This window comes from Heteronotia binoei, chromosome 6 (assembly GCF_032191835.1).
Source record: "Heteronotia binoei isolate CCM8104 ecotype False Entrance Well chromosome 6, APGP_CSIRO_Hbin_v1, whole genome shotgun sequence".
NCBI classification, from domain to species: domain Eukaryota; kingdom Metazoa; phylum Chordata; class Lepidosauria; order Squamata; family Gekkonidae; genus Heteronotia; species Heteronotia binoei.
The window spans coordinates 123341880-123356840 of NC_083228.1; the positions used below are offsets into that span (position 1 = coordinate 123341880).

General features: G+C 45.2%; 1 protein-coding gene across 1 annotated transcript in view; it reads right to left on the bottom strand.

Moving 5' to 3' along the window:
- Window positions 1–1115: 1115 nt before the first annotated feature.
- PLD1 (phospholipase D1) overlaps window positions 1116–14961 on the bottom strand; it is a 169808-nt gene continuing 155962 nt past the window's right edge. The window contains exons 24-26 of the mRNA XM_060242509.1: window positions 7657–7810; window positions 2197–2311; window positions 1116–1366 (exon numbers count right to left, since the gene is read on the bottom strand). Coding sequence (XP_060098492.1) covers window positions 1142–1366; window positions 2197–2311; window positions 7657–7810 — 494 coding nt within the window. The 3' untranslated portion in view covers window positions 1116–1141. The remainder of the gene's footprint in view (window positions 1367–2196; window positions 2312–7656; window positions 7811–14961) is intronic.

Sequence of the window (14961 nt, forward strand, 5' to 3'; positions counted from 1 at the left end):
ATGGGGGACATCCATCAATGCCAAAGCTCCCAATACTATCTGAAAAGGTTCTCGACACATATTGTTGCAATGGAACACATGCAGGCACTGCAGGACTAGAATGACTTCTTGCTCTAAATATAGCGAAGGGGAAAAAAGCTCTGTGCAAACGTTGACAACCTATGCTCAACAGCTAGTGATCATAGTCATGCCAAAAAGTGGCATCGTGCAGAGTTTCTCTACAGTTGTTACGCACATTTACAGAATACAAAAAAAAAAGTGGTTGAAGAAAAGAAAGTCTATCTAGACAACCCCTAGGATCAACGATTTAGCCAACATAAGCATCCTACCACCCACCATGGACGTATCATCACAACTACAGTACATGCATGGTTGCAGCACATGGCTAATAGTCATATAGGTAAGTGTTCAGTGCAGACTTCTTAAACCAGACAGACCGATGTGGGTTCATTTTGTCCTGACTTAGAGGTAAATCATATTGGCAATGGCCTTAGTCATCTTGTGGTGGCAATGGGTTACCAAACACTGTCCCATGCAAAAGATGAGTGCATGTAAAGTGCCGTCAAGTTGCAGCTTATTTATGGCGACCCCATAGGGTTCTTCAAGGCAAGAGAAGGTGGTTTGCCATTGTCTGCCTCTGAATAGCTACCCTGGACTTCCTTGGTGGCCTCTCATCCAAGCAGGCTAACCCTGCTTAACTTCCAAGATCTGATGAGATCGGGCTAGCCTAGACCATTCCAGGTCTGGGCCAAAGGATGGATAGCAGAAGCAAAATGCCTTATTACAGTTGTTCACAGAAAAGTGATTCTGATTCATGTCTGAAACAACCAGCCATGCAGAGTTAAGCATGCATGGAATATGTGAAGTACGTTGTAGTATAATGTGTGGTTTTCTGTAGAACTGGCTTGTATTTTCACACACACCCATCTAAGATACGTTGAGGAGGGCCTTCTTTTATCCTTTAGCAGAACCTGTCAGTCATTGGTTGTTTTCAGTTTTTCTCCCTCTGCAATACAGTATTTTTTGTCAGAAACTGTCCAATCAAAGGCACTTTTGGATAGGTGGAAATCTTTTTTCCCACCCTATGGCAGAAAAAGATGCCTGCAACCATTTCTCTAAGTGGGTTTTGATCCAGTTTTGCTTAAGTCCATGTCTCCATGGGCACCATGGATTCCTTTGTTCCGACAGAGGGAAGCAAATTCTCTTCATCCAAGAAACGAAAGGGGAACTGAACTAGAAATCCGTGGATCTTTTTGAGTTCTTCAGTTGCCTTTGCAGGGTTCTCACAGGCTAGCTTTGGTTTTGTGATGAACTCCCGTAGATGGGTTAAGTTGTTCACTTGGTCACTGGGAAGGCATCGAAAAACCTAATTAAAGAAATGGCAGATGAAGGAAAACATATTAGGACAGACATTTTCCCAAAAGTTCTTTTCCCAAGAGACTTAAACTGTTCAAGAAGCTATAGTTGACATGGGCCACAGAATTTTTAACAAGATTCTTCCTACCTCACAAAACTACAATTCCCAGCATTCTTTGGCAGAAGACATGTCAAAGTTTAAATGTTTCCCCTTTCCTCTTCAGAGAGAAAACTTGAGAAGTATCTCTGTCTGCAAATCTTTTTAGACAAAAATGAAAATTACCAAACTCTGAAAAGGGTAAAAATGGACGTGTGTGGGCCCGAAGTTCTTTAGGCTCAGAAACCCCCAAGGATTGTGAATCTTTTTCTGCTGGCCAAAAGACCTTCTGAACTTATTATTGTATTCATGTTTGTTATATGCTTTTACTCTGTACTGATGAGATACGTTGTGCACTGCCCTGAGCCCAATTTTGGAAAATGGACAGCATAGAAATTAAATTTATGTAGTAATAACAACAACTACTACTACTACGAATTCTAAAAGAGCCATCTTCCCTTCAGATCTCTCACTTATGAATACAGATTGTTCTTTATATGCCTTGTTAAGAAAAGGGGGCTAGTAGGGCTGACACTGGCCAAGTGGGGACTGGATATTTCCCAGAATTACAATTCAGCTCCAGACTATAGAGAGCAGTTCCCTGGGATGGCAGCTTTGTAAAGTAGACTGTATGACATTATACCCTGCTGAGGTAACTCCCCTCCCCAAATCTTGCCCTCCCCAGGTCCCATCCCCCCAGATCTCCAGTATTTTCTCAAAACAGAATTGGAGCTACAGTTCACCTTATCAAAAATTGTGGCATTGCGTGCAGCAGTTGCAACCCACACTTCCTTGAAGAATTTGTCACAAACAGGGTCCTGCAGGTCACTAGGATCTGTTGCACTTCCAAGGACAACTCTAAGAAAGGCAGGAAGACGAAGAAAAATGAGAGGAAAATATCTACTGGAGATCTTGCAGGATAAGTCTCAGGAATGCAAAAAAACCAAAAACAAATCTGAGCATCGGGAAGATGTTCCAGAGGTTTCCCCCACCCCCTACACAATCCAACTAAAGGTTGAGATTAATTACCAAGGCTTGGCCACTCCATTTCAGTGCATCATTTTCTCCAATAAAATGTCATGGATTCATTATTTCTGTGAGGCTGTCTAAGGGGCACATACTTCCAAGAGACAGCAGTAAAGAGAAAGGAGGGGGGAGATTTAATTTATTTTGTTGCAGCTACACTCTAGCTTATCTGGTCAGTTGGATAGCAGCTGCACTTTCAGAGGGATGGCTAATTATACGTCGTACTCTCTGGCTGTGCCGGCATTAAATTAGGGGATATTTTTAAAAGACAAAAAAAAAAAAAGCGTTTGGACGAGAAGATATACTGTTATCGCAAAGATGGATTTTTAATTTTTATTTCTTTTTTTTGCAGCAGGACAAACTTAGCGCAAAGTTTCACATTGGAAATAGTGGGAACGAGATCATAAATTGGCCCTGACATGGATGGACCAGGCTAGCTTGATCTCGACAGATGGTAGAAACTAAGCAGAGTCAGCCCTGGTTAGTATTTGGATGAGGGGCCACTGAGGAAGTCCAGGGTTTTTATATAGAGGCAGGCAAAGGAGAAACCCCTCTGAAGGTCTCTTGCCTTGAAAACCCAATGGTGTCACCATAAGTTGGCTGCACCTTTACGGCACTTTCCACCACCAGATCCTAAATTCAGATTTTTCCTTTATGATTCAGGGTCAGCATTGTTTGCAAAAGGAGGTGCAGCTACAGCATCTCTAGATGGACTCAAAAGAAACTCTCATGGGTAAGGCAGAGATGAGAAATTGAAAGAAGTCTTGTGCTGGACTGGCGAGTGCCGCAGACTCTGTGGCACATTACCATGTTATGATGATTTTTATAGCCAGAATAAGACTCTTTTCAGGGCCTATACAGACATGATGATGAGAGACCCATGATTGGATGCTCCCATCACTTTGAAAAGTCAAATAGTCATCCTTCTAGAGATGATATTGTGTGTTAAGTGCTACCATGTAGCTTCCAACCCTATGAATTAATGGCCTCCAATATGTCCTGTTGTTAACAGCCTTGCTCAGGTCTTGCAAACTGAGGGCTGCAGTTTCCTTGAGTGAGTCAATCGATCTCAGGTTGGGTCTTACTCTTTTCCTGCTGCCCTCAATTTTTCCCCAGCATTACTGTCCTTTCAATTGAGGCCTGAGATGACATGTATTGAAAACAAAATGCACTGGGTGAGGGGGCATACAACATTATAACTCTGGTCCCCACCCACACATAACTGCTGGCCTAGAAGCATGGAGTCTAGGCATGCACAATGTGCATGAATGCAGGTTCCATTCCCATGTTTAGGAATGTTTGAAAAAGCAGCATTCTGGACCGAGAGAATGGAGTCTACCATTTGAATACTTTGTACTAATTCAGACTTCATACTCTTTCTCTACATGCATTGACTTCAACACAGGTAATGTCATCTGTAGAGGGCCCAAATTCAGATAAGAGTTGTTGTAAGGAGGCAGAAGGGGTTTAATCTTTCACCCATCATATAGTTTCACCAACTGCAACTGCCTCCTGCCCCAGAACTCTTATTAGCCTTGGCAAGTGAAAAAAGACAGGCTGTTTCTCATTGCCTGTCTTTTTCCCCTAAGGGGGCAATATCAACAGGTCAGTTTCAATCCACAAATGTATATGGTGGCCGAATGGGTTAATACCATTTTCCGCAGCAACACATCTCTAAATCCAAACAGGAGTCCCATATAGTTGCAAGTGTCCTTTAAACAATACTTGGAATCTTAACATCTCATCTAGCTTGGCTCACAGAGACAAAGTTTAGCAAGTTGAGAATTCTCCCAAAGTATGACACAGGTTCAGACCCTGGTAATGAGAAGTTCTGTATGACATTTCACATAAGATTTATTTCATCCCCAAATGGCTGCAAGAAAAAAAGTCCATGAAACACCATTAATTATGAATGTGATGTGTGGGTCTAGCTTGCCAAATAAATGGACATGTAAACATGGTATAAGGTTAGGGGACCCCAACATGCTGCCCGTGGGTGCCATGGCACCTGCCAAGACTGTTCCTGGTGCCAGCCAGGTGTTTTTAGAAAGTGGGCAGATATAGGCGGGGCTTTTGCACAGCAGGGCTTTTGATTGGCTATGCAGATTATAAGACATCCTGTTAAACAGAGCTTCTTCATGAAATGCTGAAGAGATGCTATTAGAGTTATATATAACCTCTCTCCCTGGCATTTTGTGGTTGGCTCCACCTCCTGTGGCAGCCATTTTGTGATCGTGCCCACCACCCTGTGCCAGAATTCAAAAGATGCCCACAGGCTCAAAAAGGTTGTTGACCTTTCAGTAGCTGATGTGAAAGACCTCCCCCTGAGACCCTGGAAAGCTGCTGCCAGTCTGAGTAGACACTACTGACTATGATGAACCATTGCTCTGATTCATTGCTCAGAATAAGGCAGCTTCACATGTGTTCGTAGTAGATTTTAACACAAACACATGGTTTTTCTTACAATCTTGTAAGGGAGAAAATAACATGTATGAAGCGGTCCAGAAATCCTGTTTCCAATTCCCACAGAAGTTCCCTCAGCACTTGATAAATTCAGAGAGTGAATTCTCTGCCTGATTGCCACCATTTTCTCTGCAGAATATTCTGTCAGCCTTAACTGTTCCCCCACCTTCCTCCCTTCTTTCAGATTTTTTAAAAAAGCATCCAGATGGAACAGAGGGAGAGGGTTTTTTTCCCTTCCATGAGAAAATAGCTGCACTCTGGAGCAGATGGATTCTCTGATTGAACAAATCCCCATCGAAACAAAAGACAACACCACCTCCGATCAATGGAAGAGGGTGGCAGTAAAGTGCTTCCAGCAAAGTGGCATTTGTTCAGTTCCTACTGCAAAAGGAGGTCAAGCCAATATATATATATATATATATATATAAAGTTTAAAACACTGCGTAGCGAAGAAGAAGAGGAGGAGGAGAAGGAGGAGAGGCCTCTTTACAAAAGCAACACCTGGAGTACCTCAGAGAGAGCCAGTTTGATGTAGTGGTTAAGTGTGCGGACTCTTATCTGGGAGAACCGGGTTTGATTCCCCACTCCTCCACTTGCACATACTGAAATGGCCTTGGGTCAACCATAGCTCTGGCAGAGGTTGTCCTTGAAAGGGCAGCTACTGAGAGAGCCCTCTCAGCCCCACCCATCTCACAGGGTGTCTATCGTGGGAGGAAGATAAAGGGGATTGTGAGACACTGAGATTCGGAGTGGAGGGCGGGATATAAATCCAATATCATCATCTTCTGTGGATTAAATCTAGGCTATAGAACTGCACCATGTTGCAGATGAGGCTACCTCTTAACTTTGTACTCTTTCCCCCGTATCTGGCTGGCTACTCACAATGGAGTCAACCCCTGTTGGCTTCTCTCGGTCTATGGGACTCAAATTCTCTACCATATTTATGTTCCCATCCTTCCTCCAAGGAATTCAGGGTGATAGGCCTAGTTGTCCTCTGTTTTATTGTCATAACATTGTTTTTAGAGAGGATGAGGTGTTTAAGGTTACTCAGTGAGCTTCAGAGGTCTGTGTGGAGGGCTTAATCAGAATCTGGGCCTAGGGTTGCCAACTTCCAGGTGGGGCCTGCAGATCTCCCAGAATTACAGCTGATCTCCAAATGACAGAGATCAATCCCTTGGAGAAAATGGTTGTTTTGCAAGGCTGGATTCTATGACAATATACCTTGCTGAGGTCCCTCCCCTCCTCAGGCTCCACTCCCAAAATTTCTAGAGTTGACAGTCCTACCTGGGTCTCCCCAGTCCTGGGCCAACACTGTTAATCTCTACACCAGGGGTGGCCAACGGTAGCTCTCCACATGTTTTTTGCCTACAACTCCCATCAGCCCCAGCCAGCATGGCCAATGGCTGGGGCTGATGGGAGAGTTGTAGGCAAAAAACATCTGGAGAGCTACCATTGGCCACCCCTGCTCTACACCACACTGCTGTGCCAAATAATGCCTTCCCAGGTACATTGCTGCCAAAAGAATCTTGCTTCATGCCCATCACGCTGCCTTAAGGGGGCTCCTATGATTTATTTGCAATATTCTGTTTTTCTATCAGAGAGCACCGAAGCAACTAATGACTATGTTTAAAAATAGTATTTTCAAAAAAATATCAAAATAGAAATGAACAAAAACATATAAAATCAAATTGTAAGAGAGCTATTTGTTGTAATTTAATGACTTATAGTAATAGAAGACGGTCCAGTTAGGACAGGACTAAAATATGACATGTTTTCACAGATCATTTGGAAAAACCAAAGAGGGTAGTTCAATGTCTGGGGAGTGCCCCTTCCAAGGCCTTCATGCATCCCATTTAATTGAAAGATGACAAGCAGATCCATACAAGGTCGTTAGACACTGATCTGAAAAGTCAAACAGGTTAGGCATAGGAAGTCTTTAAGATAATCCGGCCCCCGGACCCTCTTGCTGCATTGGAGTTGGAACAATATTACAGCAGCATAATATAATGGCCCTGGATGCAAGAACCCAGGGAATATATTTCCCCATGGATAAAAACAGGATGGACCCAGTGTATTCCTAAATCAACTGTAAATTTCAGATGATAATAAATGATTAGTGTGGTGTAGCAGGCTGGAACTGGACTGGGACGATCTGGGTTCAGAACCTTGCTTGGTTCTAAGCCTCACTTGCACAGCCTTGGAAAGATACATGCTCATAGTCTGCCCTACCCCATAGTGCTCTTATGAAGGCAAAACAGGATGACCAAGTGCTCCTTGGGTGGAGGGTGGGGACCCAAATGTGACGGTTAAATAGTCAGATAAGTTTGATGCTTTAAGGTAGGGTGGCCAAACGGTATCTCAGGAGTTACATGTGGCTCTTTCACACATATTGTGTGGCTCTTGAAGCCATCCTCCCCTCCAGCTTGGAGGAGGCAATTGTCTCTTTAAATCACCTGCTGGTGGCTTGGAGAATGCATCTAAAATTAAAGTTGCTTTCTTTTCACCCCTCCCCCACCCACCTATTTGCCTTCTTTCCTTCCCATCTTCCAGCTCTCAAACATCTGATGTCTATTCCATGTGGCTCTTACATTAAGCAGGTTTGGTCACCACTCGCTGCATGTTTATTGGAGTATCTCAGTTCTAATCCCACCCCCTCAAAGGTTGAGTGCACCACAATAGTGTTCCTTGAAGAAAGCAGTTTTCACCCATGGTACCTGAAGCACTGCAGGCGGAGAGAGTGAGCAAATCTTCCGGCTTTGTAATCCTGACCGTCCATCATTGAAGGAACAGTGTTAGTATCCTGTACAATGATGGCCATTTCACTGTCTCGTTTCCCCAGCATGCTGCGGTCATTGATGTTTGCGGAACCTATTAAAGAGAAGGAGAAACACAGAAAGGTTGCAAATCATCTGGATCAGTCAGCCCTTCACAATGGCTCAAAGGACCACAGCAATTCAGGTAGGAGCCTGACTGCCCTGCATGGTAGTCCTACAGCAGCACAGATTACAGTATGTGATGAGGAGTGACCATGGCTTAGAACAGGGTTTCCCAAACTTCACCCCGCCCCGCAGCCTTCTCCTTTGTGGCCCACTAAAATTTGGGGGTGGAGTCAGGAGACAGGAATTGATGTACAAACAAGCCTAAAACTCTTACAATATATTTTTTAGGAAAAGTAGGAGATGGTGGAATTTTGAAATGCAATTTTAAAAATAAAAAATCAAGAAGAAGCAAAAAGATCACACACCAGAAAACTAAAAATATAAAATGCTCTCATCCTGGGAAACCATGAAATGGCAGCCTGAGAAACCATGAAATAGCAGGACATTTCAAGCTTCTGCCCCCCCACCCCCCAGGTCTACTCAGATTAGCAATGGCAAGGAAGGGAGGGAGGGAGGGAGGAAGGAAGGAACTGACCTGAAATGGCAGTGCTGGGAAAACATTAAATGGCAGGACATCTCTCCCCGCCCCCCAGGTCTATTCAGATTAGCAATGGGAAGGAAGGAAGGAGAAAAGACTGACAGAAAGAGAGAGAGAGAGGATGGGAAAAGACTGATGAAAGAAAGAAAGGAAGAAAGAATAAATGAAAGGGAGGGAGGGGGAGAGAAAGAGAAAGGAAATATGAAGGAAGGAAAGGGGAAAGAAGGAGTGAAAGAAGGAGGGACAAAAGGAAGAAAGAAAGAGAAAAGAAAGGAAAAGAAAAGAAAAAAGGAAAAAATGGGATGGGAGCAGCTCACTTTTAGAAATGCTGACTCTCGCTTTGCAAGCGCCTCCTTCTCCCTCCCTTTTCCACCGCTGGTATATTTCCGGCTTTGTAAAGCTCCCCCTCTCCATCTCCTCGATGAGGAAAATGGAGCTGAGATAATTCAGTACTGAGGCATGCTGCCGGCATTTCGAAGAGAGTGCGCCTGGAAAGGGCACGTGGCTGATCCCTTCCCCACTTTCCAGGCACGGTCCCTTCGAAATGCCGGCGGCATGCTTCAGCGCTGAATTATCGCAGCTCCGTTTTCCTCGTCGAGGAGATGGTCGGCCGGGGGTGGGGCGAGCTTTACAAAGCCGGAAATTTACCAGCAGTGGGGAAAGGAGGGAAGGAGAGGAGGTGGGGGCACTAACCCGCCGGGGGGGGGGGAAGGTGTGTGGGGGGCAACTGATTGCCTGATCGGTGGGAAATTGGCACTGAGCTCATTCCATGCTGGGACAAGCCAGCCACAGGTCGAACAGACTACGGCTGAAGAGGGCACATGGCTCCTCCCTCTCCGGCACTTCCTGGATGGGAAGGAAGTGCCGGGGAGGGAGGAGGAAGGAGCCATGCGCCCTTTTCGGCTGCAGTCTGTTCAACCTGTGGCTGGCTTGGCCCAGCGTGGAATGAGCTCAGCGCCAATTTCCCACCGATCGGCCGATCAGTCCGGGGGGGGGGGGACAAGGGCTTTGCACAGCATGAAACTGACCTGCCTGCGGTGGGGAAGGAGGCACGGAGGTGCGGGATCCAGGGGAGGGAGACGCGATGTGGGGGAAGGCGGGGTGGCTAGGGGACTGGAGGCCCCGCGGCCCAGCGTTGAGGGCTCTACAGCCCGGTGCTGGGTCACGACCCTGCCTTCGGGAAACGCCAGCTTAGAAGAAACATTCCTAAAGATGTCAAAGGGATAAATTAATCTGACACTGTGATACGTGCATAAATTTGCTTAATGTCTACGTTTTCTAATGACATCACTTGGGCATTTTATCTTCAATAAATGTTTAAAAACCCACTTAAATTCCAATCTTATGGGCTGAGAGTAGAATAGGCACTAGGAAAGGAAGTGGAGGAAATGTGAAGGGTTTGGGAAGTAACTATAGGGGCACAGAGAAGTAGATGCAACAGTCCAAAGGTCAAAAGGAAAAGGCAAGCCTTGCACAGGAATTATGCGGACTGAGAAAATTCACCTACTGGCCTACTGGAAGATCCCTCCAAATTTCACTTGATTTGCAAAGGTGAGCAAGAAACTGCAAGAATGTTTGTAAGCTATCTTTCTCTCTCTCTCAACACTGTGGACTAGAGATCTTATCTTTTTTTTTTTTCCAAGGAGAGTGATCTTTTTTCAGGTTCTTGAGTATTTTACTGTGTCCTACAACTGAGAGCCAGTTTGGTGTAGTGGTTAAGTAGGCAGACTCTTATCTGGGAGAACTGGGTTTGATTTTCCATTTCTCCACTTGAAGCTGCTGGAATGGCCTTGGGTTAGCCATAGCTCTCCCAGAGTTTGCCCTTGAAAGGACAGCTTCTGTGAGACCTCTCTCTGCACCATCTACCTCATAGGGTGTCTGTTGTGGGTGTGGGGGGGGGGGAGGTAAAGGAGATTGTGACCACTGAGTATAGGGTGGGATATAAATCCAATTAAAAGAGCCCCGTGGCTCAGAGTGGTAAAACTGCAGTACTGCAGTCAAAGCCATGACCTGAGTTCAATCCCAGCGAAAGCTGGTTCAGGTAGCCAGCTCAAGGTTGAGTCAGCCTTCCATCCTTCCAGGGTTGGTAAAATGAGTACCCAGCTTGCTGGGGGGAAAGTGTAGATGACTGGGGAAGGTTGAGTCAGCCTTCCATCCTTCCAGGGTTGGTAAAATGAGTACCCAGCTTGCCGGGGGGAAAGTGTAGATGACTGGGGAAGGCAATGGCAAACTACCCTGTAAAAAGTCTGCCGTGAAAACGCTGTGAAAGCAACGTCACCCCAGAGTCGAAAACGACTGAAGCATACACAGGGGACTTTTACCTTTATAAATCCAATATCATCTTCTTCTATTACTGGTATGATTGTAACTATTAGAATTACTAGGCAACAGGTAAAGGGAAAACAGTCACTTGCAAAGGCATCCACACAAAATAATTCATTGTATTATTCCTGATTCCCATAGACAGTGGAGACAGGTGTTGGTTTAAATACAGTAGTTTCATTACAAATTTGCTTTTTAGTAGTTTTATTACAAATTTGCAGTGGAAAATGTTGTATCGATATATTTAATTCTCAGCATGGCCAGATCTGTGGATACTTAAATTGGGAGACTGGAGCCATGAACAAACATAAAAAAATGCCCCAGGTTTGCAGAAAAATCTGAAATCTCATTTTAAAAAAAATGGGAAGAGGGGATTAAACTTCCCTAAAAATAACACAAGCAGTGCCTGTAGCTTTAGGGAATGAACACCTCAGTGGGTGTTGCTAGGCCATCATAAAGTACTCCCAGTCTTCAAGCCTTGGTTTCTGTCAATGAAAGGCAATGGGAAGAGGGTATGGCCCTTTCCAGAGCAGCTTTGGCCTTTGAGAGACGATTAATTGGGGCCAGGCCCAGCAGCAACCACTGAGCTGCTTGCTACTGTTAAACAGGAACCACTCCCCCAAATGCCATTGTGGTACAGTGGTTAGTGTTTCAGACTAGGATCTAGGAAACCCGTGTTTTATTCCCCACCCTACAGCAGAAGCTCACTGGGTGACCTTGGCTGAGTTGCACATTCTTGACCTATCCTAGGGTTGCCAGTCTCCAAGTTACAACTGAACTCTCACACAACAAAAATCTGTTCATCTGGATAAAATGACTGTATTGGATGGTGGATTCTATGGCATTATAGCCCAATGAGATCTCTCAACTCCCTAGCCCCCCCCTCAGACTCTACATCCTCATATTTGGGGATTTCCCAGCCTGGAGTTGGCAACTCTTACTGACCTGACAGGGTTATTGCGAGGATAAAATGAAGGACAGGAGAATGATATAAGCTTCTTTGGGCCCTCAAAGGAGAGAAAGGCATGAAGTAAATAAATAATAAAAATAGCTGAAGATCAGGGACAGATAAAAAGTAGGCATGTCTCTGGGTGGGAAGTAGAGAAGGAAGAGGAAAATGGGAGAGGCTATAGAGGCCTTCAGGAAAGGGAAAGAAGAAATAGTGGTGAAGAGGAACGTGAGATGCCTCCTGTAAGTCCTTGCGGGTCCCTCACTTGTTTGAACTTAATCCTGGAACTGCCAGAGGGCTGTCCACAGCTGACAAGCAACAAAAAGTTGGAACCCTCATATAAGACTCTAAACAGACTCTGAAATTATGAGAGATGTAGCTCCAAACTTCTGCTTTGGTGGATCCTAGCTCTCAGGATTCCTGGATGTGACGCCAACCATGACCTTTCTTTTCAAATAGGTTTCTAGTCCTCATGACTGTAAAGATGCCTGAAAATATGAAGGGACTACAAAAGAGAGAAAAGAGAACCAGAGGTCTCAAAAAGTGTACTAGAAACAGTGGTTTCGACCAATGCTCCCTCTAAGCTGTGGAGTTTTGTGAGCAAAAATTCTACTTTGGCATTAAAGTTGTGAGCTTTAAAGTTGTGTACTTTAAAAATGTGTGAGCTGGTGGCTATAAAACTGTGAGCTAGCTCACATTAACTCAGTGTAGAAGAAACACCCATTTGGTCTCTTTTTCAGGGGCAATTTGGTTTAAAGATGGCTAAAGCAATCTTCTGTACTATTTGGTTGCATTACCTCTCCCTCTTGTCCCTATGACAGTGCCTTTCCTTCCTTATTTTGCTCTGCTGTGCACGAGAGACAGAAACGGAACCTGTGTGTTCTATGGTCTCCCCCTCACACCTTCCCTCCATCCTTCCTTACCCTGGGAGCTGCAAGAATTCTGCAAAATGGGTTTACCCATTGATAAGAGTGGGACGTGCTGGACAGCAAACCCTCCACAGTTAAAAATAAAACTATTGTCGGCCGCAAGTGACCAACTTCCCCTTTGCTAGCAGGTGGTCAAGAGCAGGCCACATTACCTCAGCTGATTTGTGAAAACTTTGGAGCTGATCGATATTAATGCCTTGTGAACGTTATCCATTTCTTTCTCATTAGGGGAACAACTGAAGTTGGTAAAGGCTGACTGTGGTTAAGATGAAGATTTGTTAAGACAGCCTTTCCATCAAAGGCAAAAATCCATAAAAGCAGCCAATATCACAGTGGAGAGAATGGGGGGGGGGGAGGGAATATCTCATGCTTCATAAACTCCAGCATGTGAGAGAAGGTGACACAATCCAAAACCCCAAATTTGGGGGGGGCCCCCCCGCGGGTGGGTGAATAGAGCTTAATATCTCTGTTTTTCCAAGCTACTCTTCCAAAATGCTGGAACGGCACAGAAGGCTCTTAATAAGTTACAACCTGCTATGCTTAACATTTTGGCAGTTAAGCTGATGAAATATTATGTTCTCTCTCTCTCTCTCTGAACATAAGAAAAGCCATGTTAGATTAGGCTAATGACCCATTCAGTTCAACATTCTGTCACACAGTAGTCAAAAAAACCCAGGTGCCATCAGGAGGTCCACTAAGTGGGGGCAGGACACTAGAAGCCCTCCCACGTTGCCCATTCCAAGCATAAGAATACAGAGCATCACTGCCCCAGACAGGGAGTTCTGTCTATACCCCGTGGCTAATAGCCACTGATGGACTTCTGCTCTATATGTTTATCCAATCCCCTCTTGAAGCCGTCTATGCATATAACTGCCACCACCAGCACCTCTCTCTCTCTCGGAAGGGGGGGGGGGAGGAGGGAGTGGACTGGAGGTGCTCCTGTGATTTGTATGCTGCTGCAGCTGTCTTTATAACTGCTGGAACCCATGCAATCCTTTCCATGACCATGCTTCAGCAGAAGCATCTGTCCTATTTCAGCAATGCTACTAGGGCCTACAACTGTGATCTCCAACATGGAGAGCAAGGGCAAGTGATCCTCATCGATGTCAAGGGCAAAGCAATCTGCTGGGGGGCTTTGGGGGGGGGGCTGTGTTTTGTCTTGGGTTGTATGTAGCTTGGAGTGTACCTGCTTCTTCCCCTTCAGTGCAGCTCATGTCTGTTCAGGGGAGATCCTGCATTTCTTTGAATAGCGTATCTTCAGTCCTGATCTTCTCATGATGAGGACAGGGGTGAAGGGGCTGGTACCAAAAACTCGAGATGACCCAAGGCTTTGTGAAAACAATCCTATGAAAGTGTACTTGGAAGCAATGTTCTCTCTAATTTATTTATTTTTTTTGCCCTACTGAGAAGAACAATTTACATCCTGAGCAGAATATAACTGTGGCCATCTTTAAATGGGCAATGGGCACCACAAGACCCTGTATGGCTCCACACTGCTGCTGAGCAGGGCATCCTGTGTTAATGAACAGCCGCTCACATGCACAGCTTAGAGGGAACACTGAAGTAAGTCCCATTTTATTTGATGGGGTTATTCCCTGAAAAGAGTTCTTAGGATTGTAGCCTATGTGCTGTGTCCTGGATTCTATCTGCTTCAGACAGTCACTCAAATGGGACGTAACCCTCCATAAAGGAGTCTTGTTGAGAATCTGTCCCAAAGATCTTATAAACCCCATGCTAGGGATGCCATCCCCCAGGTTTGGCTGGGGGCTCCCCCTCTTTTGGGGGTTTCAGTCTGCTGCCAGCAAGCTGGCTAGTAGAGGAAACCCCACTCCCAAATAGTAACATTGTTGTGCAGTGTCCGCAATATGATGATGTCACTTCTGGATGATGTCATTGCACCATGGACATCACACTGCGATGCTCTGGGTTTTGGGCAAACTCTACGGTTTTGAAGCAAAAAACCCCAAAACCTCATAGAGTTTTGCTCAAAAACCAGAATGTAGCCTTCAACACTGCCAATGCGATGATGTCACTTCTGGGTGACATCATCATGTTGGGGATGTTGTGTGCAATTTCCCACTCACCCACAGAATGTCCCCCAAATCCCCCTGCCACTATGATGCAGCCCCAAGTTCAATCCAAGATAGAACGTTCTTCAAACCTCCCGGAGGCGAAGACATCTGACTGGTGCTCTGAAGCTGTGAGTTCAGATTCTATAAGTGAGATATCAGGTCCACAGGTCTATCATATTTCCATTGGCACAAGGCCCCTCATTCTCCAGTAGTTCATGGTACAGAAGAGACACAGAGGGTGCCACCACAAAATGGCTGCCATTTGGAGTAATAAAAAAATGGCCACCATGCAGGGCTGAAGCCAATCACAAGATGTTAGAAGATTCAAAG